This window comes from Oncorhynchus mykiss, chromosome 1 (assembly GCF_057628025.1).
Source record: "Oncorhynchus mykiss isolate SJ-2025 chromosome 1, ASM5762802v1, whole genome shotgun sequence".
NCBI classification, from domain to species: domain Eukaryota; kingdom Metazoa; phylum Chordata; class Actinopteri; order Salmoniformes; family Salmonidae; genus Oncorhynchus; species Oncorhynchus mykiss.
Genome location: NC_143022.1, coordinates 60,281,877 through 60,304,007, shown reverse-complemented (window position 1 = coordinate 60,304,007; position 22,131 = coordinate 60,281,877). Strand labels below are relative to the sequence as shown.

General features: G+C 41.6%; 2 protein-coding genes across 2 annotated transcripts in view; one reads left to right on the top strand and one right to left on the bottom strand.

Annotated features, from left to right (window-relative positions):
- The window catches only part of cdh23 (cadherin-related 23), a 646,476-nt gene that overhangs the window by 423,138 nt on the left and 201,207 nt on the right, over positions 1–22,131 (top strand). Inside the window, exons 18-21 of the mRNA XM_090235114.1 lie at positions 1,717–1,789; positions 3,132–3,248; positions 3,869–3,981; positions 8,938–9,045. Coding sequence (XP_090091240.1) covers positions 1,717–1,789; positions 3,132–3,248; positions 3,869–3,981; positions 8,938–9,045 — 411 coding nt within the window. The remainder of the gene's footprint in view (positions 1–1,716; positions 1,790–3,131; positions 3,249–3,868; positions 3,982–8,937; positions 9,046–22,131) is intronic.
- LOC149985593 (general transcription factor II-I repeat domain-containing protein 2A-like) lies at positions 4,443–8,079 on the bottom strand. Its single transcript, XM_090182419.1, has 3 exons — positions 8,056–8,079; positions 6,423–7,038; positions 4,443–4,477 (listed from the first exon to the last, which is right to left on the bottom strand). Exons 1-3 carry the CDS (start codon positions 8,077–8,079, stop codon positions 4,443–4,445), a joined length of 675 nt encoding a protein of 224 aa, XP_090038545.1.

Sequence of the window (22,131 nt, the reverse complement as noted above, 5' to 3'; positions counted from 1 at the left end):
GCTTACAAAAACGCAACGTCACTACAAAATATTTCAAAAGTTGCCTATAAACTTTGCCAAAATATTTCAAACTACTTTTGTAATACAACGTTAGGTATTTTTAAACGTTAATAATCGATCAAATTGTAGACGGGGCAATCTGTATTCAATACAGGAAAGAAAACAAACCAGCGCTGCTTTTCACGTCTTGCGCAACTCACAAAAGTGTCCCCAGTTCCGAGTTGGCCTACTTCTTCATTGCACAAAGGAATAACCTCAACCAAATTCCAAAGACTGGCGACATCCAGTGGAAGCGGTAGGAACTGGAAATAGGTTCCTATGAAATATCCCATGGCAAAGACAATACAGGGAACAGGGAGGGGGGAAAAAATGTTTCTGAACAGTTAGTCCTCAGGGTTTTGCCTGCTACATAAGTTTTGTTATACTCACAGACATGATTCAAACAGTTTTAGAAACTTCAGAGTGTTTTCTATCCAAATCCATGAATAATATGCATAACTTATATTATTGGCATGAGTAGCAGGACGTTGAAATTGGGCACGCTATTTATCCAAAAGGTTAACCTCTTCAAAAGGTTAACCTCTTGAAGCTAGGGGGCAGAATTTTCACTTTTGGATAAATAGCTTGCCCAATTGCCAAACTATAGTTTTGGCAAGACGGTTAGGACATCTACTTTGAGCATGACACAAGTCATTTTTCCAACAATTGTTTACAGACAGATTATTTCATTTATAATTCACTGTATCACAATTTTAGTGGGTCAGAAGTGTACATGCACCAAGACATCAGTCAGGTTAAAGCTTGGTCGCAAATGGGTCTTCCAAATGAACAATAACCCCAAGCATACTTCCAAAGTTGTGGCAAAATGGCTTAAGGACAACAAGGTCAAGGTTTTGGAGTGGCCATCACAAAGCCCTGACCTCAATCATATATTTTTAAAAAATTAGGCAGAACTGAAAAAGCATGTGCGAACAAGGAGGTCAGTTACACCAGCTCTGTCAGGAGGAATGGGCCAAAATTCACCCAACGTATTGTGGGAATCTTGTGGAAGGCTATTAAACAATTTAAAGACAATGCTACTAAATACTAATTGAGTGTATGTAAACTTCTGACCCACTGGGAATGTGATGAAAGAATTAAAAACTAAAATGAATCATATTCTCTCCTTTTATTCTGACATTTCACATTCTTAAAATAAAGTGGTGATCCTAACTGACCTAAAACAGGGATTTTTTACTAGGATTAAATGTCAGGAATTGTGAAAACTGAGTTTAAATGTATTTGGCTAAGGTGTATGTAAACTTCCGACTTCAACTGTACCTACACACACACACACACACACACACACACACACACACACACACACACACACACACACACACTGTACGCTGGATGTCTAAAACCCTGCTGGTACGATATGTTGGTAATCAGAACCATAATAATGAAACAGAGAAATGTCACAGCCTTAATATCCATTGTTGGACAAACTTACTATTCCATTATTATCCCTACAGACCCCTTGAAAACGGGCTATAAATATATCAACAACATTATACTACTACTAAGCAAGAGACTGTCATGCTTCCCATACATTTACACTCAAAGAAACATGCTACATATCACGATGTGTTTATTTATTGTTTAAGTAAGGTCTATTTACTGTTCATGTGATTGTGAAGACTTAGTCTATTTTCTCTGCTCACATTCTCACCTTAGGATGAAAATGACAACCCACCAAAGTTCAGCAAGCCATCCTACATTGCCAAGATCCCTGAGGACATCATTGCAGGTGCGTTGTAGTCATAGAAATAGAACAACTTTATTACATAAATAATTGTATATCTACGGTTGGAGTCGACGACAGCTGGGTTGTGTCTAAAAACCTTACTAGCTGTCAAAAAATCCTGCTTCCTCCATCCTCCAATGCACTTTGGGAGAAAGGCCTGGAGTGGAGGAAACAAGGACAGAGGAAGCAAGGATTTGACAGCTAGTCATGTTTTCAGACACGTCCCTGGTGTTACAATGAGGTCAATGGCTGAGACTGGGTGACTATGAATTCCCTCTGTTCAATTCAAAAAGCTTTGACATAGATCATTACAATTGCCTTTTAAAATAATAATACAGTAATTCAATGACCAAGTCACAACCTATCACTTCTTACCCTTTACCTTGAGTTTCTTAAACATTAGCTCTTTCAATTATATTCCTTTCTTTGCTTTGTGTCCGTTTTTTATTTGTCCATTTTTTACATTTCTTTTTCTTTTTCTTAACTTGTCTCGTCTTTTTGTGTAGATTTGTATAGTATTTTTAAGTGCTTAGCGAGCCAGTGCAGTTAAATGACTATCGCTATACAGAGCAGAATAGCCGATTATGCTTATTCATTCTCATGAATGTATTCAGTGGACTCTTTCATCCCAGACAATAGATTTGTTTCCAATCGCTGGAGGAAATTAGATATTTGACTACCCCCTCGTCCATCAAAGCTGCTGCGGAGCTTGGCAAATAGTTCAGACACACACACACACACTCACACACTGCCCCCCCCCCCCCCCCCCCCCCCACACACACACACACACACACACACACACACACACACATATACACTGGAGGGCTGATTTGAAAGCAAAGTGGGGCTGGTGGACTGTGAGGCTGGATCATGGGACTAATTTAGCTAGCTAACACCAGGCCTCTGGACTCAGCCTCTCCCAGCCTCTCATCCCCTTCCCTGGGTATTATTGACCATGGCTCTGCCAGGCTAGGACCACAATGCCAAACAAGTTGATAATCCCCTAATCTATAAACCCACTCACTGCCACTATCCTTCAGTGGAAAGGGGGGATAGAAAATTCCGTTTTTAGAATTATTATCTTCTTCTCTTTCCACTGGCTGTCTGTGTTCTGTTGTTCTTTTTCTGTGTTTCTCTCTTTCTCACTACTTTGTCTCCCTCTCTCTCTTTCACTCTGAATTACCACCCCTTTCTCTCCCCCTTTCTCACTGAGATCCCCCATTCTTGTTCCCCCTTCTCTCTTTCACTCCTCATATCCCTTAATTTCTCTCCCCATCCCCCTTGATATCCCTTCTTCTCTCTTCCCCTCTCTTTTACTCACTCCTCATCCGTCTCTCTTCCTCAGGGGCGACAGTTGTGTTTGTGAATGCCACTGATCTGGATGCATCCCGAGAGTTTGGGCAGGCCTCCCTCATTTACTCCCTACAGGGCTCCTCCCAGTTCCGCCTCAACACTCGCTCAGGTGTGTGTGCAGTGGCAGACTTAACATTAGGCAACTAAGGCAATTGCCTGGGGCCTCAAATCATCAGAGGGCCTCGTGATTGAATTTTTCTGGGAAGGGGTCGGGGTGTCAACTTACTGTTGGGCATTAGAATCGTAGAATACACAAGGAAGGTTGCAATTTAAAAATGTTGTGGTGCATCAGCGGTTTTCCTCTTGTTATGTCAGTCATTGACTGTCACTCAATTAGTCATGTCAGCTAACATTTTATAGAGTGCTGGATGAGTTTGTCTAGCCAGCTACCCTAAACCTTGAAGTAATCATGGCTGAATTACCGTCCGGGCACGAACGGCACCTCCAGCGGCCCCCCTCTCGCTGTTTGGGGTCCTGACCTGCATTCCAAATCTCGCTAAGGGCCCCAAAAGGCTCTGGGACGGGACCTCAGAGTGGCCTCTGCCTGGGGCCTCCAAATCACTATGTCTGCCCCAATGTGTGTGGGTGTCTGTGTGTGTGTGTGTTTGTGTGTGTGGACCTGCATGTGTATGAGCATGCGTAAATGCAAGAAAGCAAGTGTGTTTTTGTACATGCTTGTGTAGTGTTAGATGTGTGTTTGACCTATATATTACTGTGTGTGTGTTTCAGGAGAGATCACCACTACAGCCTTACTGGACAGAGAGCTGAAGTCGGAGTATATCCTTATTGTCAGAGCAGTGGATGGAGGGGTGGGGCCACTGCAAAAAACTGGCATTGCCACGGTAACCCATCGTCATTTTCATACCTCTTCATGTTTCTTATTGTTCTCAAGCATTTAGATCAGACCTAGGCAATTATTTTCTATGGAGGGCCACATTAGAATATATTTTTGTTATCGCGGGCCAGAATCATATTACAGGATTATACATCATGTGTATGACTATGTTGACAGATATATCTACTGTAAATCACATCCAGATATGCTACTTATTTTACTTGTTTAACATGCACAGAAATAAGCCACATCCATGTTCTCCTTTTGGTAGGTAGTTTCATTATTAAACATGCAATGAACTACACAGAGGGAAACGTACACTGTGCATTTGCACCACGGACAGAATTCTTGTGAACGGGTATGCACAAAAACACAAGAACGAGAGAGAGCTCAACACTACATTTAAACTACTCAATCAGTGTGAGGAGTGAAGCATCTGATGGGCAGTGAAGGACTAGAGCAGTGAAGTCAAGTATAGTTTCTCGTCGCTATGCGCAGGATTGCTGAGAGGTGAGTCAGTAAGAGATGATCTTTGCCTTGACTATTTCATCACTTAAAATGTCTGTTCACTTACATAGGTTGACCCAAACAGTACACACATCTTCTGAACATGACTCCTAATCTTTGTAAAGTTTTGTTCATCGAGAGATGCATACAGTGCCTTGCGAAAGTATTCGGCCCCTCTTGAACTTTGCGACCTTTTGCCACATTTCAGGCTTCAAACATAAAGATATAAAACTGTATTTTTTTGTGAAGAATCAACAACAAGTGGGACACAATCATGAAGTGGAACGACATTTATTGAATATTTCAAACTTTTTTAACAAATCAAAAACTGAAAAATTGGGTGTGCAAAATTATTCAGCCCCCTTAAGTTAATACTTTGTAGCGCCACCTTTGCAGCTGTAAGTCGCTTGGGGTATGTCTCTATCAGTTTTGCACATCGAGAGACTGACATTTTTTCCCATTCCTCCTTGCAAAACAGCTCGAGCTCAGTGAGGTTGGATGGAGAGCATTTGTGAACAGCAGTTTTCAGTTCTTTCCACAGATTCTCGATTGGATTCAGGTCTGGACTTTGACTTGGCCATTCTAACACCTGGATATGTTTATTTTTGAACCATTCCATTGTAGATTTTGCTTTATGTTTTGGATCATTGTCTTGTTGGAAGGCAAATCTCCATCCCAGTCTCAGGTCTTTTGCAGACTCCATCAGGTTTTCTTCCAGAATGGTCCTGTATTTGGCTCCATCCATCTTCCCATCAATTTTAACCATCTTCCCTGTCCCTGCTGAAGAAAAGCAGGCCCAAACCATGATGCTGCCACCACCATGTTTGACAGTGGGGATGGTGTGTTCAGCTGTGTTGCTTTTACGCCAAACATAACGTTTTGCATTGTTGCCAAAAAGTTCAATTTTGGTTTCATCTGACCAGAGCACCTTCTTCCACATGTTTGGTGTGTCTCCCAGGTGGCTTGTGGCAAACTTTAAACAACACTTTTTATGGATATCTTTAAGAAATGGCTTTCTTCTTGCCACTCTTCCATAAAGGCCAGATTTGTGCAATATACGACTGATTGTTGTCCTATGGACAGAGTCTCCCACCTCAGCTGTAGATCTCTGCAGTTCATCCAGAGTGATCATGGGCCTCTTGGCTGCATCTCTGATCAGTCTTCTCCTTGTATGAGCTGAAAGTTTAGAGGGACGGCCAGGTCTTGGTAGATTTTCAGTGGTCTGATACTCCTTCCATTTCAATATTATCGCTTGCACAGTGCTCCTTGGGATGTTTAAAGCTTGGGAAATCTTTTTGTATCCAAATCCGGCTTTAAACTTCTTCACAACAGTATCTCGGACCTGCCTGGTGTGTTCCTTGTTCTTCATGATGCTCTCTGCGCTTTTAACGGACCTCTGAGACTATCACAGTGCAGGTGCATTTATATGGAGACTTGATTACACACAGGTGGATTGTATTTATCATCATTAGTCATTTAGGTCAACATTGGATCATTCAGAGATCCTCACTGAACTTCTGGAGAGAGTTTGCTGCACTGAAAGTAAAGGGGCTGAATAATTTTGCACGCCCAATTTTTCAGTTTTTGATTTGTTAAAAAAGTTTGAAATAACCAATAAATGTCGTTCCACTTCATGATTGTGTCCCACTTGTTGTTGATTCTTCACAAAAAAATAAATTTTTACATCTTTATGTTTGAAGCCTGAAATGTGGCAAAAGGTCGCAAAGTTCAAGGGGGCCAAATACTTTCGCAAGGCACTGTAGAACCTCGTCAGTGATATTGTTTTGAATAGTTCTCCAATCACTCCATCAGACTGAAGATCGATAAGCTCAAGTTGCAGGTCAGTGGGAGCGTTATCCACATTGAAGGAGAAAGGAGAGGAAACCCAAAGCATGTCATTTTTCAACACTTTGAAAACCTCAAACCGACGAGATAACTCACAGCTCAAAGCACGCAGCCGCGATGTATACTCCTCCCGCTGGTCATCTGATAGGGAACAGACTCGTAGTGTCAGAAGGTGGGTGAGATTGTTGGCTTCTACTTGGTGGGTCAGGAGGAGTAATTTTCCCTTGAAGGCTTTGACAAGGCTGTACATCTGATGTGCAAAAAGGCCCTTCCCTTGTAGTTTGAAATTCAGTTCATTCATGAGGGCCATGATGTCCACGGTGAAGGCAAAATAAACCAACCATTCTTTATCTTGCAGTTGAGGGAAATCCATATATTTTCCTTTCATTTTCAAAAACTTCAGGCCCCACACCCTTTTAAGCACCTTCCCCAAACTCAGCCATCTCACGTTTGAGTGGTAGGGGAATTCTGCATGACCTGACTCTGTCTCTTCCAACAGTGAGATAACCTGCCTGTGGTTTAAAGAGTTTGCTCTTATGAAGTTTACCACTTTAGTGACCGTATCCACAACATTGCTCATTTTCAGAACACATTTACAGAGCACCTCCTGATGAATAATGCAAAGCAGGAAAATCATTTTCTGATCTGGGTTCACCTCAGCTACTTGATCTTGTATCCTTTTCAAAAGGCCAACGTTTTTTCCTTTCTTGTGCTTACCAGAGGGCGAGAGAGACCGGGCAGGCACCGTGTTATGCTGTGGGGCGCACGGTGTCCCCAGTGCGGGTGCATAGCCCAGTGCGGTACATACCAGCTCCTCGTATCGGCCAGGCTAGAGTGGGCATCGAGCCAAGTGCTATGAAGCCGGCTCTACGCATCTGGTCTCCAGTGCATCTCCTTGTGCCGGCGTACATGGCACCAGCCTTACGCATGGTGTCCCCGGGTTCGCCTGCACAGCCCAGTGCGGGCTATTCCACCTCGCCGCACTGGCAGGGCGACTGGGAGCGACCACCAGGTAAGGTTGGGCAGGTTCGGTGCTCAAGAGCTCCAGTGCGCTTGCACGGTCCGGTCTATCCAGTGCCACCTCCACGCACCAGCCCTCCGGTGGCAGCTCCCCGCACCAGGCTTCCTGTGCGTGTACAGAGCCCAGTACTCCCTGTTCCTCCTCCCCGCACTCGCCCTGAGGTGTGTGTCTTAGGCCCAGTACCACCAGCGCCGGTACTAGGCCTACAGTGCGCCTCGTCTGTCCAGAGCTGCTAGAGTCTCCCGCCTGTCCAGAGCTGCTAGAGTCTCCCGCCTGTCCAGAGCTGTTAGAGTCTCCCGCCTGTCCAGAGCTGCTAGAGTCTCCCGCCTGTCCAGAGCTGCTAGAGTCTCCCACCTGTCCAGTCTGCAAGGAGCCGCCAGTCTGCCAGGATTCGCCAGGATCCGCCAGAGCCGCCAGCCAGCCAGGATCCGCCAGAGCGGCCAGCCAGTCCGGGGCCGCCCTTCAGTCCGGAGCTGCCCCTTCAGTCTGGAGCGTATTGGTCCGATCCTTGTTTCACCTCTTCAGAGGAAGAGGAGGAAATCTGCCGTGACATCCCTGTGGTTGTGCTCTTCATTGACTGCACTGAAGCAAGCTCCTTTGTAATTTCAAAATCTGGGGTTACACCTCATAAGAATAACAACAACTGTGCCGTGTCACGTGCATCAGCTCTCATCCCAGGGCCAAGGAGAAAGAGGTGAAATATTTTACCTTGTCTTTCAACTGTTGTTCCATATGCCGTGTCACTGTTCGTCTTGACAGGGAAACATTTTCAAACAGCTCTTTCTTGTCGGAGCCTAGTATTCCTGCAGAGTCAATTAAACATTATTCAATGAATTCGCCCCCTCAGCAAATGGCTTGCTATGTTTAGCAATTTTGTGGGACAGTATATAGCTAGCTCTCGCAATTCTGTCATTTGCTGAATGCAGTTTTGTGAAAAGTCCTTGCTGCTTTTGCAACTGAGAAAGCAACTCCTTCGATGCACTCTGCTTCGAAGACATATTCCTATATTTCTCTGCATGCTTCGTCTGGAAGTGTCAGGACAAGTGGTAGTCTCTCAAGACAGCGACGCTCTCTTTGCACACTAAGCACACAGCGCTTCCTGATGCCACAATAAATAAATATTTTATTGTCCACTCTTGCTGGAACACCCTACGTTCAATGTCTACTTTCCTTTTCATTGAAATCTTTGAAACAAATTTTTTTGCAATTTCTAGCGAGCGACAATTTGTAACTGTGACGTGTGTGTCAGCCTGTCAGTCTCTGTCTGTCCTCGTGCAGTTGTTATTTATACGTGCCTTCAAAATAAATCTCCCACAAGCGGTGGGAGTTAAATCGTTACACAAAGGCGAGTATTCATTGGACTTTTAATTTGAATAACAAATATGTTTTTTCAAAACTTTACTATCGCAAATTCGTTATGTGATCTGAGCATGATTCCGTGGGCCGTATTGAATCCGGTTGCGGGCCGCATAGGCCTGATTTTGCCTAGGCCTGATTTAGATGCTTCTTTTCACTTTCTCTCTCTCTTCTATCTCTATGCCTTCAACTGAAATCAGAACATTCATCAACCCTTTCTTCTCCTCCCTCCAGGTGAACATCACCGTCCTGGACATCAACGACAATGCCCCTATGTGGCGAGATGAGCCCTACCATGCCAACGTGGTGGAGATGAGCCCCATGGACACTGATGTAATCTCTGTGAGTTCAGCCTTCCTTGACCTTTGATGCCCTGACCCCCAAAGATACGCTTTGGCTTGTAGATAAGACAGACAGATCACTGACTTTTTTGTGGATATTATTTTTCCTGTTCTGACTTGCCTAGTTAACCTCTAGCGACGAGCAATCCCGTATCCGGGAGCGTAATCATAGCCTCAAGCGCATATACCATAACGCAACGTTTCCTATTCATGAAAATCGCAAATGAAATTAAATAAATATATTCAAACACAAGCTTAGCTTTTTGTTAACAACACTGTCATCTCAGATTTTCAAAATATGCGTTACAGCCAACGCTAGACAAGCATTTGTGTAAGTTTAGCATGGCATAATGCTATGCTAGGCTGTGTTGGCAGCAGGCAACATTTTCACAAAAATAAGAAAAGCAACCAAATTAAATAATTTACCTTTGAAGAACTTCAGATGCTTTCACTCAGAAGACTCCCAGTTAGATAGCAAAAGTTCCTTTTTTCCCAAAATAATATTTTTGTAGGCGAAAAACGTCATTTGTTCATCCTGCTTGGCTGAAAAATCGACAAATACTTCAACTATAACGCATTAGCATAACGCAACTTTTTCTATTCATGAAAATCGCAAATGAAATAAATATATTGAAACACAAGCTTAGCCTTTTGTTAACAACACTGTCATCTCAGATTTTCAAAATATGCTTTTCAACCAAAGCTACACAAGCATTTGTGTAAGAGTATTGATAGCCTAGCATAGCATTTACCTAGCATTCAGCAGGCAACATTTTCACAAAAACAAGAAAAGCATTCAAATAAAGTCCTTTACCTTTGAAGAACTTCGGTTGATTTCAATGACGAGACTCTCACTTAGATAGCAAATGCTCATTTTTTCCCAAAATATTATTTGTGTTGGCGAAATAGCTCCGTTTTGTTCATCACGTTTGGCTAAGAAAAAGACCGGAAAATGCAGTCACTACAACGCCAAACTTTTTTCCAAATTAGCTCCATAATATCGACAGAAACATGGCAAACGTTGTTTAGAATCAATCCTCAAGGTGTTTTTCACATATCTATTCGATAATATATCAGTGGTGACAGTTGGTTTCTCATCAGAAGCGAACGGAAAAATACTGCAGCTGGAGATTACGCAATAATTGCAACAGAGGATGTAGTCTCTTATGGTCAATCTTCCAATGAAATGCCTACAAATAAGTCACAATGCTGTAGACACCTTGGGGAAGCGACAGAAAGCCTAAGCTCATTCGTGGCCCATTCACAGCCGTATAAGGAGTCATTGGCATGAGGCGGTTTAAAAAAATGCGGCACTTCCTGATTGGATTTTTATCTGGGTTTCGCCTGTAACATCAGTTCTGTTGCACTCACAGACTATCTTTGCAGTTCTGGAAATGTCAGAGTTTTCTTTCCAAAGCTGTCAATTATATGCATAGTCGAGCATCTTTTCGTGACAAAATATCTTGTTTAAAACGGGAACGTTTTTCATCCAAAAATTAAAATAGCGCCCCCTATATCCAAGAAGTTAAATAAAGGTTAAATATATTTTTTTTATTAAATAAAAACTAAACTGAAAGGGACTAGGAACTTGAAATGCATTTGAATGCTTCTCCCTTAGATCAGATATGACTCCGGGGTATTTCGGTGGAAATAAATTTACTGTGCTGTACAATGTGTAGCCTGAGGAAACATACTAAATGGATTACAGTTCAGGGATTTAGAGACACTTCTACAGGTAAGGTGGATTCTGCTGACAGACAGACTTAATTTCAGCATATTTAGACCTAACCCACTGTACTCTGACAGAAAATATACAATACATTTCCCACAGTGCAAATCAACTCAGAGGGCTCTATTTTAACAAACCTGACACAATGGTAAATCTTATCACTGGCGGTAGCGCTATAGGTCAGAGGGTGTATCAGAAATATTTTTGCTATTTTCACTGCAGGAATTATGAGCACAATAGCTGTCGGTGGCAAAGGGGCTTGGTTTTCAATCAACACGTTCCATGGCTTAATACTGCATGCGTTTGTCTCAAGTTCTGTAGGTTATTGATGGTCTTTGCGTTGTCAACAACTCCAATACGGCTGGGGTCACGGAATATTCTTGTTCTAGTCCATTGTTGATTGATACTATAGTTTATTAAATAGCATAGGCTACAGTAATGAGTTGTAACGATTGACTGATACTCATGGTCCCGGTTTAAATGGTTAAAGGTTCCGCACAATTATCCTATTTCCCAAATTAAAATAGTCTTTGAATGACCAAAACATCACCCATAATATTTGTACGCTATTAACCTTTTCATACGTGCCAACACACAGGTGTGATCATTCTACAGTCGTCCCTGTAGCATAAGATCAAAGCGGTGTGGTTAGAAAAAACGTCCAGCATTTGAGCTGGGCACGTTTTTTTTCAGAAACATTTTGCACAAACAGTCCTTACAATTTTTTTTTCTTTTTTTTCACCTTTATTTAACCAGGTAGGCTAGTTGAGAACACGTTCTCATTTACAACTGCGACCTGACCAAGATAAAGCAAAGCCGTGTGAAACAAACAACAAAACAGAGTTACACATGGAATAAACAAGCGTACAGTCAATAACACAATAGGAAAGAAAAGTCTATATACAGTGTGTGCAAATGGCGTGAGGAGGTAAGGCAATAAATAAGCCATAGTAGCGAAGTAATTACAATTTAGCAAATTAACAATGGAGAGATAGATGAGCAGATGGTGATGTAGAAATACTGGTGTGCAAAGAGCAGAAAAGTAAATAAAAACAATATGGGGATGAGGTAGGTAGATTGGGTGAGCTATGTACAGATGGGCTATGTACAGCTGCAGCGATCAGTTAGCTGCTCAGATAGCTGATGTTTAAAGTTAGTAAGGGAAATATAAGTCTCCAGCTTCAGCAATTTTTGCAATTATGTCCAGAATGTGAGCAGTTTATTTTTGGATGCAATGTTCAGACATTCACAGAAGTAGATACAGTAAAACACAATCATCCAAACCGAAAAAATGTAGGCCTCATTTGTCCTCGCGCTAACTGAGGAAAGATTGAGGTATCACAAGCAGTCATATTTTTATAACTCTCGGCTGACAGAAACTACAATTTGAATTAACTAATAGCAATTATTATTTATAATTAATCACATCACGGGTGACCTCACCATTGATTGAAATAATTGAGTAAAACACTTTCTAGAAATCGAAAGTAATCCGATGGGTAGTTTCTTCGCATTGCCATGTTTGTTTTTTCACAGAAACCAAAGATAAGAGAGAACAAGATGAGTTTGGTCTGTTTATAGTATGCATGTTAAAGGGGGTGTGTCGTCTACCATCGTTCACATCACACCATTCCCTTCCGGAAGTTCTCGTAAAATGAGTGAACCTTACCTGACCTCATTTTTTTTATAACATCCTTGGTCTGACAAACGATTACGTGAAAACCCAGAATGCATTGTATGTCATCAAACTTGGCTCTACACATAGCTGGAATTAGCTAAGCTCATCATAATCAGTACAAACTTCAAAAAAGTGTTTTACACACGTGTCCATTACAATCTATGCAAGAATCGGAATTCTGACAGTGACAGTGAGGAGCTGCCCCCCAACCTTGTGGCCATTGAGAACCCTGAATCTGAGGACCCCTTGTCCACTGATGAAGTCCCCGGTCCCTTTGAAGATGCTGGTGGTGATGGAGGCAGACCGATAATGGATGAAGTACAGGAGTTCTGTGGTAGCTGGAAGGCTGCCAGTCATTTCACCCCTCTTGGCCTTGCTGTTTGCTTTGATGAGTCCCAGTCTGGAGTGCAAAGCCCCTTGCTTTTTCCATCTGAGGCAGAGTGCTTCAAGTTGTTTCTGACAAGTGATGGGAGACATAGTAGAAGAGACCAATCGCTATGCCTTGGAGCTACACGAGAAGAGAGAGGAAACTCGCTAAATGTGTGACAACCACAATTAGTGCAATTGGTGACATTCCTCATGGGAATAGTAAAAAAGAACTCCCAAAGAGAATACTGGAGCACAGATCCTATGTTTGCAACTCCCTTCTTTGCCACCCTCTTTTCCCAAGATCGCTTCCTAGTTCTGCATGCGATGCCTGCATTTCGTCAACAATGCTACTGCCAACCTAAATGACCCTTTAAACAAAATAAGACATTTTCTTACCAGCCTGACATCAGCATTTGGTTGGGTCTTTGTGCCATACAAGGACCTATGCATTGATGAATCCCTGATGTTATGGAAAGGTAGGCTGGCGTTCTGTCAATATATACCCTCCAAAAGAGGTCAAGTTCTTTGTCATGTGTGACGTGAAGACAGGATTTGTGCAGGACATTATAGTTTACACAGGGTCCACCACTCTCATCCAACATTATGAGGGGCTTGGTGTGTCCAGGTCTGTGGTGATGACCATGCTGGCTCCTCATCTCGGCAAGGGACACACTTTGTATGTGGACAATTGGTACAGCAGTCCCACACTCTTCCAGCATCTGCTCTCCAACAGCACAGGGGCCTGTGGCACAGTCAGGTCAAACAGGAAGGGGATGTCGGCATTTGGAAGCAGGAAGATGCAGAGAGGGGAGGTGAAGTTCAAGGCGAATGGTCAACAGCTGGCAGTAAAGTGGCATGACAAACGAGACGTCCATGTCCTCTCCACTTTACATACAGGTCGGTCACAGGGAAGGTGGACCACCTGACGGGAGAGAGAAAGATCACACCAGACTGTGTTTGACTATAACCTCAAAATGGGGGCAGTGGATAAGGTGGACATGATGAACAGCTTTGTGGAATGCACTCGGAAAACTACCAAGTGGTATAAGAAGATATTTTTTCCATCTGATCGACATTGCTGTCCTCAATGGCCAGAATTCACCACCAACTAACAGGTGAGATGATTACTGAACAAGTTATTTTTTGTAATTGGACGTACAGCTCCATTATGCAATTATTGTGACAATATCTCACCCACCTACCCACTGCCTCATCATCCTCTCCTTTCCCTCATCCTCCCCACTCCCTCATTGGTAAAGTAATTACCTACCAAAAGTATAGAGAGAACCTCATGAGAGAGCTGCTGGAGGAGCACCACACCCCTCGGCGCCCATCCACTGGGGGCCGTCCTGCTGCAGACAATCCCCTACGCCTCACTGCACGGCAATTTCCCTCAAAGTCCTTCTCAAGGTAGTCGCACACGGAGGCTCAGCAAAGTCTGCCTGCCTGGCACCAGGAGGAGGAGGCAGAGGAAGTTGACAAAATAGATGTGTGTAGCTTGTGACACACCTCTGTGTTTTACCATGCTTTGGGGTGTATCATATGCTCAAGCACTATTGAACACGTGCAGCAATTACTGACTGACTGACCTGACAGGTGACCTGCCATGATACTATGCCTTTAGAGGTGGAGGGTGGAAATGCAGTTGATGTTCAGTCACTGCATGAACATGAAATACAGTTTATGCATATTCAGGTTTTTTCCCCTCTAGTAAAACAAGTTTGTTGTTGTTCAACCAACCACCACCAATACTGCAATAAAATAGGCCAATATGTAATAGTTGTCTGTGTTTTCTTGCTATGTTTTCATCCAGTAAAACTGTTAAAAGCTGGCCTCAATCTTCAGCTCCAAAGATGTCCAGGTCCAGTTATGATATTGGCAAATACTTTTTGTATGTGTGTATTCTGAAAGTACAGAATAAAGAGGAATTATTAGTCATTAGAATACAATATCAAGATATAGCAATAAAACAATATTACAAAGAAGTAACATAACACTGCTATAAAAATAATATATTGCATTGAGATCCCGTGCCTTATGACTCCCAAGTGGTGCAGCATTCTAAGGCCAGGGTGGCTTCAAAATACAACACAAGCTAATACTTATCTGATGCAATTAGCATTGTTTTATAGAGCTAATAGAAGAATGTAGCTAGCTACATACAGTGCCTTGCGAAAGTATTCGGCCCCCTTGAACTTTGCGACCTTTTGCCACATTTCAGGCTTCAAACATAAAGATATAAAACTGTATTTTTTTGTGAAGAATCAACAACAAGTGGGACACAATCATGAAGTGGAACAACATTTATTGGATATTTCAAACTTTTTTAACAAATCAAAAACTGAAAAATTGGGCGTGCAAAATTATTCAGCCCCTTTACTTTCAGTGCAGCAAACTCTCTCCAGAAGTTCAGTGAGGATCTCTGAAGGATCCAATGTTGACCTAAATGACTAATGATGATAAATACAATCCACCTGTGTGTAATCAAGTCTCCGTATAAATGCACCTGCACTGTGATAGTCTCAGAGGTCCGTTAAAAGCGCAGAGAGCATCATGAAGAACAAGGAACACACCAGGCAGGTCCGAGATACTGTTGTGAAGAAGTTTAAAGCCGGATTTGGATACAAAAATATTTCCCAAGCTTTAAACATCCCAAGGAGCACTGTGCAAGCGATAATATTGAAATGGAAGGAGTATCAGACCACTGCAAATCTGCCAAGACCTGGCCGTCCCTCTAAACTTTCAGCTCATACAAGGAGAAGACTGATCAGAGATGCAGCCAAGAGGCCCATGATCACTCTGGATGAACTGCAGAGATCTACAGCTGAGGTGGGAGACTCTGTCCATAGGACAACAATCAGTCGTATATTGCACAAATCTGGCCTTTATGGAAGAGTGGCAAGAAGAAAGCCATTTCTTAAAGATATCCATAAAAAGTGTTGTTTAAAGTTTGCCACAAGCCACCTGGGAGACACACCAAACATGTGGAAGAAGGTGCTCTGGTCAGATGAAACCAAAATTGAACTTTTTGGCAACAATGCAAAACGTTATGTTTGGCGTAAAAGCAACACAGCTGAACACACCATCCCCACTGTCAAACATGGTGGTGGCAGCATCATGGTTTGGGCCTGCTTTTCTTCAGCAGGGACAGGGAAGATGGTTAAAATTGATGGGAAGATGGATGGAGCCAAATACAGGACCATTCTGGAAGAACCTGATGGAGTCTGCAAAAGACCTGAGACTGGGACGGAGATTTGTCTTCCAACAAGACAATGATCCAAAACATAAAGCAAAATCTACAATGGAATGGTTCAAAAATAAACATATCCAGGTGTTAGAATGGCCAAGTCAAAGTCCAGACCTGAATCCAATCGAGAATCTGTGGAAAGAACTGAAAACTGCTGTTCACAAATGCTCTCCATCCAACCTCACTGAGCTCGAGCTGTTTTGCAAGGAGGAATGGGAAAAAATTTCAGTCTCTCGATGTGCAAAACTGATAGAGACATACCCCAAGCGACTTACAGCTGTAATCTCAGCAAAAGGTGGCGCTACAAAGTATTAACTTCAGTTTTTGATTTGTTAAAAAAGTTTGAAATATCCAATAAATGTCGTTCCACTTCATGATTGTGTCCCACTTGTTGTTGATTCTTCACAAAAAAATACAGTTTTATATCTTTATGTTTGAAGCCTGAAATGTGGCAAAAGGTCGCAAAGTTCAAGGGGGCCGAATACTTTCGCAAGGCACTGTAAGCACAATTCAATATAGCACCATAAAAGTTATGAAATGAGTAACGTTACCTCGCGTGTTCGTGGTTATAAGGAATATACACAAATGTTATGCTCCATACATACAGTGAGCTACAGTAGAAATTACATACCACGACATACAGAAACTATTATAACGAAATAAGGCACTTACATTGATAAAAACGCACACATTTCCAAAGTTATTATTAGTAATGAAAACAACAATGACTGCGATGCGGGCACCAGACAAATGGTGGATGCCTGGCTGCAGTTGGTGTTCTCATTAATATGTATGGCTGCCAGGTACAGCCTAAAATGATAAGGGTTTGTTTATGAAAAATTAGTCATTGCGCATTACAGATGATGAAAAACTAACTTTTGTGACGTAATATACCTACACAGGATTCCAAAGTTGGAAAAAACACAATATTGGGCGTAAACCTAAGAATGAGGCTGTGGAAGCCTTCCAAGGCAGAGTTCTGGTAGAGGGGATTCAACTTGGCAAAATAATTTGTTCTTATTTACAATGACGGCCTATACCGCCCAAACCCGGACGATGCTGGGCCAATTGTGCGAACGCCCTATGGGACTCCCAATCACAGTCAGTTGTGATACAGCCTGGATTCGAACCAGGGTGGCTGTAGTGACGCCTCTAGCACTGAGATGCAGTGCCTTAGACCGATGCGTCACACAGAAGGAAATATTGATTTGATCAACCATAACTTGATATTTTCTTTACATTGTAGGGGGTAAGCTTGCTTTAGCTCAATGGGTGATCGCATTTGGCACTTTTGGGATTATTACCATTGTACCAATCTAGCTAAATCAAACATTTTAGCTAATTAGCATCTTTTTAACTCATTTAAAAAATCTATTTTGCAACTACTTAGCATGTTAGTTCACCGTTCCCCTAACCGTAAGCATTTTAGGTAACCCTTCCCCTAACCTTAACCTAACTCCTAAACTTAACCCCTAACCCTAGCCAGCTAGCTAATGTTAGCCACCTAGGCACCTAGCTAGAATTTGTAACATATAATACATTTTGGATATACGGAACCTATACTACAAATTGTAATTCGTAACATATCATTCAAAAGGGGTGATGGACATCCACAAATTAATACTTAACATACGATATGTAACATACTGTATCCATCAGGTTTGAAGGTGAGACCCAGATGCAGACTGTGTCAAAGTAACAATGTTTATTACAGCAACAGGGCAGGCAAACGACAGGTCAAGGCAGGCAGGAGTCGATAACCAGAGTAGTTGGGCAAAGGTACAGGACGGCAGGCGGGCTCAGGGTCAGGGGCAGGCAGAGTGGTCAGGCAAGCGGGCTTAGAGTCAAACACAGGCAAGGGTCAAAACCAGGGAGGGAGAAAGGGAGAGACTGAAAAGCAGGAGCTGAGACAAAGAAAATGCTGTTTTGACTTGACGAACTGGAAACAGACCATCAGAGAACACAGGTATAAATATACAGGGGATAATGGGGAAGATGGGCGACGCCTGGAGGTGGGGTGGAGACAATCACAAAGACAGGTGAAACAGATCAGGGTGTGACAGTATCACACCGTACTAAATGGAGTGTCCCAGATTTACTTACAGAATAGTATGAAATGCTCTGAGACTAGATTGCCCTCACACACCTGATCCTGAAACACCTTGACCAACCAAAAACCTACAGCAGAGCATTCTTTATAGATTTTTCCTCTGCCTTTAACTCCCTATAAACATTACCTTCTACTAGCCAAAATGAATGAACTGGACATTAACCCACCCCTCATTCACTGGTATCACTAATTTCTAAGTGATATCTGCGTGGCACCATCAGCATTCAAATGCTTGCAAAATGGCTTGCTCAATATTAGGCTTTATTAGTGGAGTGACAACCAATGTAAATTGCTAGGTTATTGTTATGAAATACGCTGTTGAAAATTGTGTTTTACCAGAATAAAAGTAAACTACTGGAGGCACAACTCTCATATGGCTATAACTGCTGATCGGTGCTTAGCCTACATCCGATTTTATTTTGATTGTTCGGGTTTACCATCAGCAATATTTTTGGTAGTTTTGCTTTAAACAATCATGGTCATTTTTTTAAATTCAGGGTAAAGTGGATAGGGATCACTTTTGCGAGCCGCACTGCAAGGCCGAAGCAGGAAGAGAAGAGATGCTCACTGAAAAAAAAACTTCAAAATGGTCAAAACCATTCGATTTTGAGACCGGGTGAAAGCCAAAATTGTGCTGTATATCAAAAATTATTTTTAAAGATAGATTTTGACATTACTATCTCAAACACTTATTATCTGCAAAAAAATGACAAGTTAATTAGTAAATGATGGTGATTTCAGATAAAAGTGGGGGGACAAAAAAAACATATATTGCCTAATCTGATAGTGGGGTGGTACAGTGGTTCTTCCTTTAAAGATAGCGTCGTACTGCAGCTTGCGGGCTGCCGTAGAATTCTGTCACGTTATTTAAGTGTTAGCCAATGTTGCCATTAATGCTAGTTAGTGCTAGTTTGACCACCAGATGGCATCTTTGAGAAGCATTTAAATATACAGTACATCATTCAATCAATCACTAATTTGTGCATGTCATCACACAGCATGTGAAAACTAAATAACAAAAGGAGCCTTGATTGCTTTTACAATCACGGCTAAATTGATTGAATTAAGTAGGCCTTTATGCCAATAAGTAAGTTACGCTAAAACAGCTACAGTAACAAATTATTTCCTTGGAATAGAAACACATTGTACAGTGCCATATTTTCGTAACGGAAAGCCTTAGGCCTACAGTACATGTGCTACAGTAAGAAATGCATTTTAGTTTTTTCATGGAATAGAAAAAATATTCATCAAATTAATTAAGCTACATTTCTAAAAATCAACCCCATATAGCCTGTTCTATTCAATGCTCCCTTTGACTTTCAATAACTTAGCTTCTCAAAGATCCCCTCTGGCAAACAAGCACTAACTACCATTAATGGTAACAATGGCTGACACTGAAATAACGTGCCACAGAATTTTGCGGCAACTCGCAAGCTGTGCTGCAGTATGACGCAACTTTTAAAGGAAGAATCACTTTATACACCTTTTTTATGGATAGGCCCCTTGGCTGCAAGGTCAAGATAATAAAAACACACCCAACGATACACTACTGTTGAACCAGACTTTGTTATAGCAGGATAATGGCTTGGTTTTTCATTGTGTGGAATGGAAATCAAGCAACAGTTACAGTAAAATAAATGTTTCTGAATACGTGGGTCAACGGTGTAATCTCAACTCGCGTTTCATGATGGGCACATGTACAAAATGTATGGAGGGGGTTTTATGCAAGTCCAAAATAATAACGTCAACTGGCTAAAATAATGTACAATAGCCTACACAAATATAAAGGGCGTCGGCCCACCGTTTGCTACACCCAAACGTAATCTTTTAATAAAGCTTTGGTGATTAAGATTTATTTCAAAGCAGTCTCGCGAGCCAAAGCTTTTATGGATAGGCTTGGCTACTAGTAGTTTGCGAATGCATTGGGCAGGACATAAAAAAACAGCATCATTGAGGGGAGAGGAGGCTATGCTTTTTTTAAATCAAATTAAACTTAATGGAAAGTGGTTCTGAATACGAGGTTTTACCGGCCTCAAAAGCAGTCCTCTCTCAAAAACTTCTTAGGGCTGCAATCCCGTTAATGGGATTGATATGACAACAGCCAGTGAAAGTGCAGAGCGCCAAATTCAAACAACAGAAATCTCATAATTAAAATTCCTCAAACATACATGTATCTTATACCATTTTAAAGGTACTCTTGTTGTTAATCCCACCAAAGTGTCCGATTTCAAATAGGCTTTACAGCAAAAGCACCACAAACGATTATGTTAGGTCACCGCCAAGTCACAGAAAAATTCAGCCATTTTTCCAGCCAAAGAGAGGAATCACAAAAAGAACAAATAGAGATAAATGAATCACTAACCTTTGATGATCTTCATCAGATGACACTCATTGGACTTCATGTTACACAATACATATATGTTTTGTTCGATAAAGTGCATATTTATATAAAAAATCTCAGTAAACATTGGTGTGTTATGTTCACTAGTTCCAAAAACATCCAGTGATTTTTGCAGAAATACTCATTATAAATGTCAATGAAAATACAATTGTTAGACATGGAAATATAGATACACTTCTCCTTAATGCAACCGCTGTGTCAGATTTCAAAAAAACTTTACGGAAAAAGCAAACCATGCAATAATCTGAGTACAGCTTTCAGACAACAAATCAGCCAAAAAGATATCCACTATATTGTGTAGTCAACAGAAGTCAGAAATAGCATTATAAATATTCACTTACCTTTGATGATCTTCATCAGAATGCACTCCCAGGAATGCCAGTTCCACATTAAATGGTTGATTTAGTTCGATAATGTCCATCATTTATTTCCAAAGAGCTACTTTTGTTAGCATGTTTGGTAAACAAATCCAAAGTCATGAAGCGCGTTCCCTAGTTGGAGACGAAATGTCAAAAAGTTCCGTTACTGTCTTTAGAAACATGTCAAACGATGTATGGAATCAATCTTTAGGATGTTTTAACATAAAACGTCAATAATGTTCTAACCGGAGAATTCCTATGTCTGTAGAAAAGCAATGGAACAAGAGCTAACTTCCTCGTGACCGCGCCTCAGAGCATGTGGCACTCTGCCAGACACCTGGCTCAAACAGCCTTTATGAGCCCCCACTTCACAGTAGAATCCACAAACAAGTGTCTAAAGACGGTTGACATCTAGTGGAAGCCTTAGGAAGTGCAACATAACCAATATCCCACTGTGTATTCAATGGGTTGAAAATCGACCAACCTCAGATTTCCCACTTCCTGTTTGGATTTCTTCTCAGGTTTTTGCCTGCCATATGAGTTATGTTATACTCACAGACATCATTCAAACAGTTTTAGAAACGTCAGAGTGTTTTCTATCCAATACTAATAATAATATGCATATATTAGCAACTGGGACTGGGGAGCAGGCTGTTTACTCTGGGCACCTCTGGGCACCTTTCATCCAAGCCACCATGCCCCTGCAGTCATAAGAAGTTAATCCATGAGCATATGGTAAGGTAGAAATCTGTCTTTCTGCCCCGGAACAAGGCAGTCATTGTAAGTGCGTCCCACTTGGATAAAAAACTGGGAAAATGCAGCGCGGCAAATTCAAATAATGATATAAAATCAAACATTCATTAAATCACACATGTAAGATACTCAATTAAAGCTACACTCGTTATCCAGCCAACATGTCAGATTTTAAAAGCTTTTCGGCGAAAGCATTAAGAAGCTATTATCTAATGATAGCACAATGTCAATAAAGAGGGTAGCATATTTCAAACCTGCAGGCGCTACACAAAACGCAGAAATAAAATATAAAACATGCATTACCTTTGACGAGCTTCTTTTGTTGACACTCCAATATGTCACATAAACATTTATTTGGCGTGTTTGATCCAGAAAAAAAACAGCTTACAAAAACACAACGTCACTACAAAACATTTCAAAAGTTGCCTATAAACTTTGCCA

Bases quoted from the DNA above. Each gene is read 5' to 3' on its own strand.
- LOC149985593 (XM_090182419.1), bottom strand. From the start codon at position 8,079: ATGGAACAACAGTTGAAAGACAAG. The intron at 7,039-8,055 runs GTAAAATATTTC...CCCTCTGGTAAG, and splicing joins AACAACAGTTGAAAGACAAG to CACAAGAAAGGAAAAAACGT. The intron at 4,478-6,422 runs GTGAGTTATCTC...CTCACCTCTCAG, and splicing joins GCGGCTGCGTGCTTTGAGCT to CAATCCTGCGCATAGCGACG.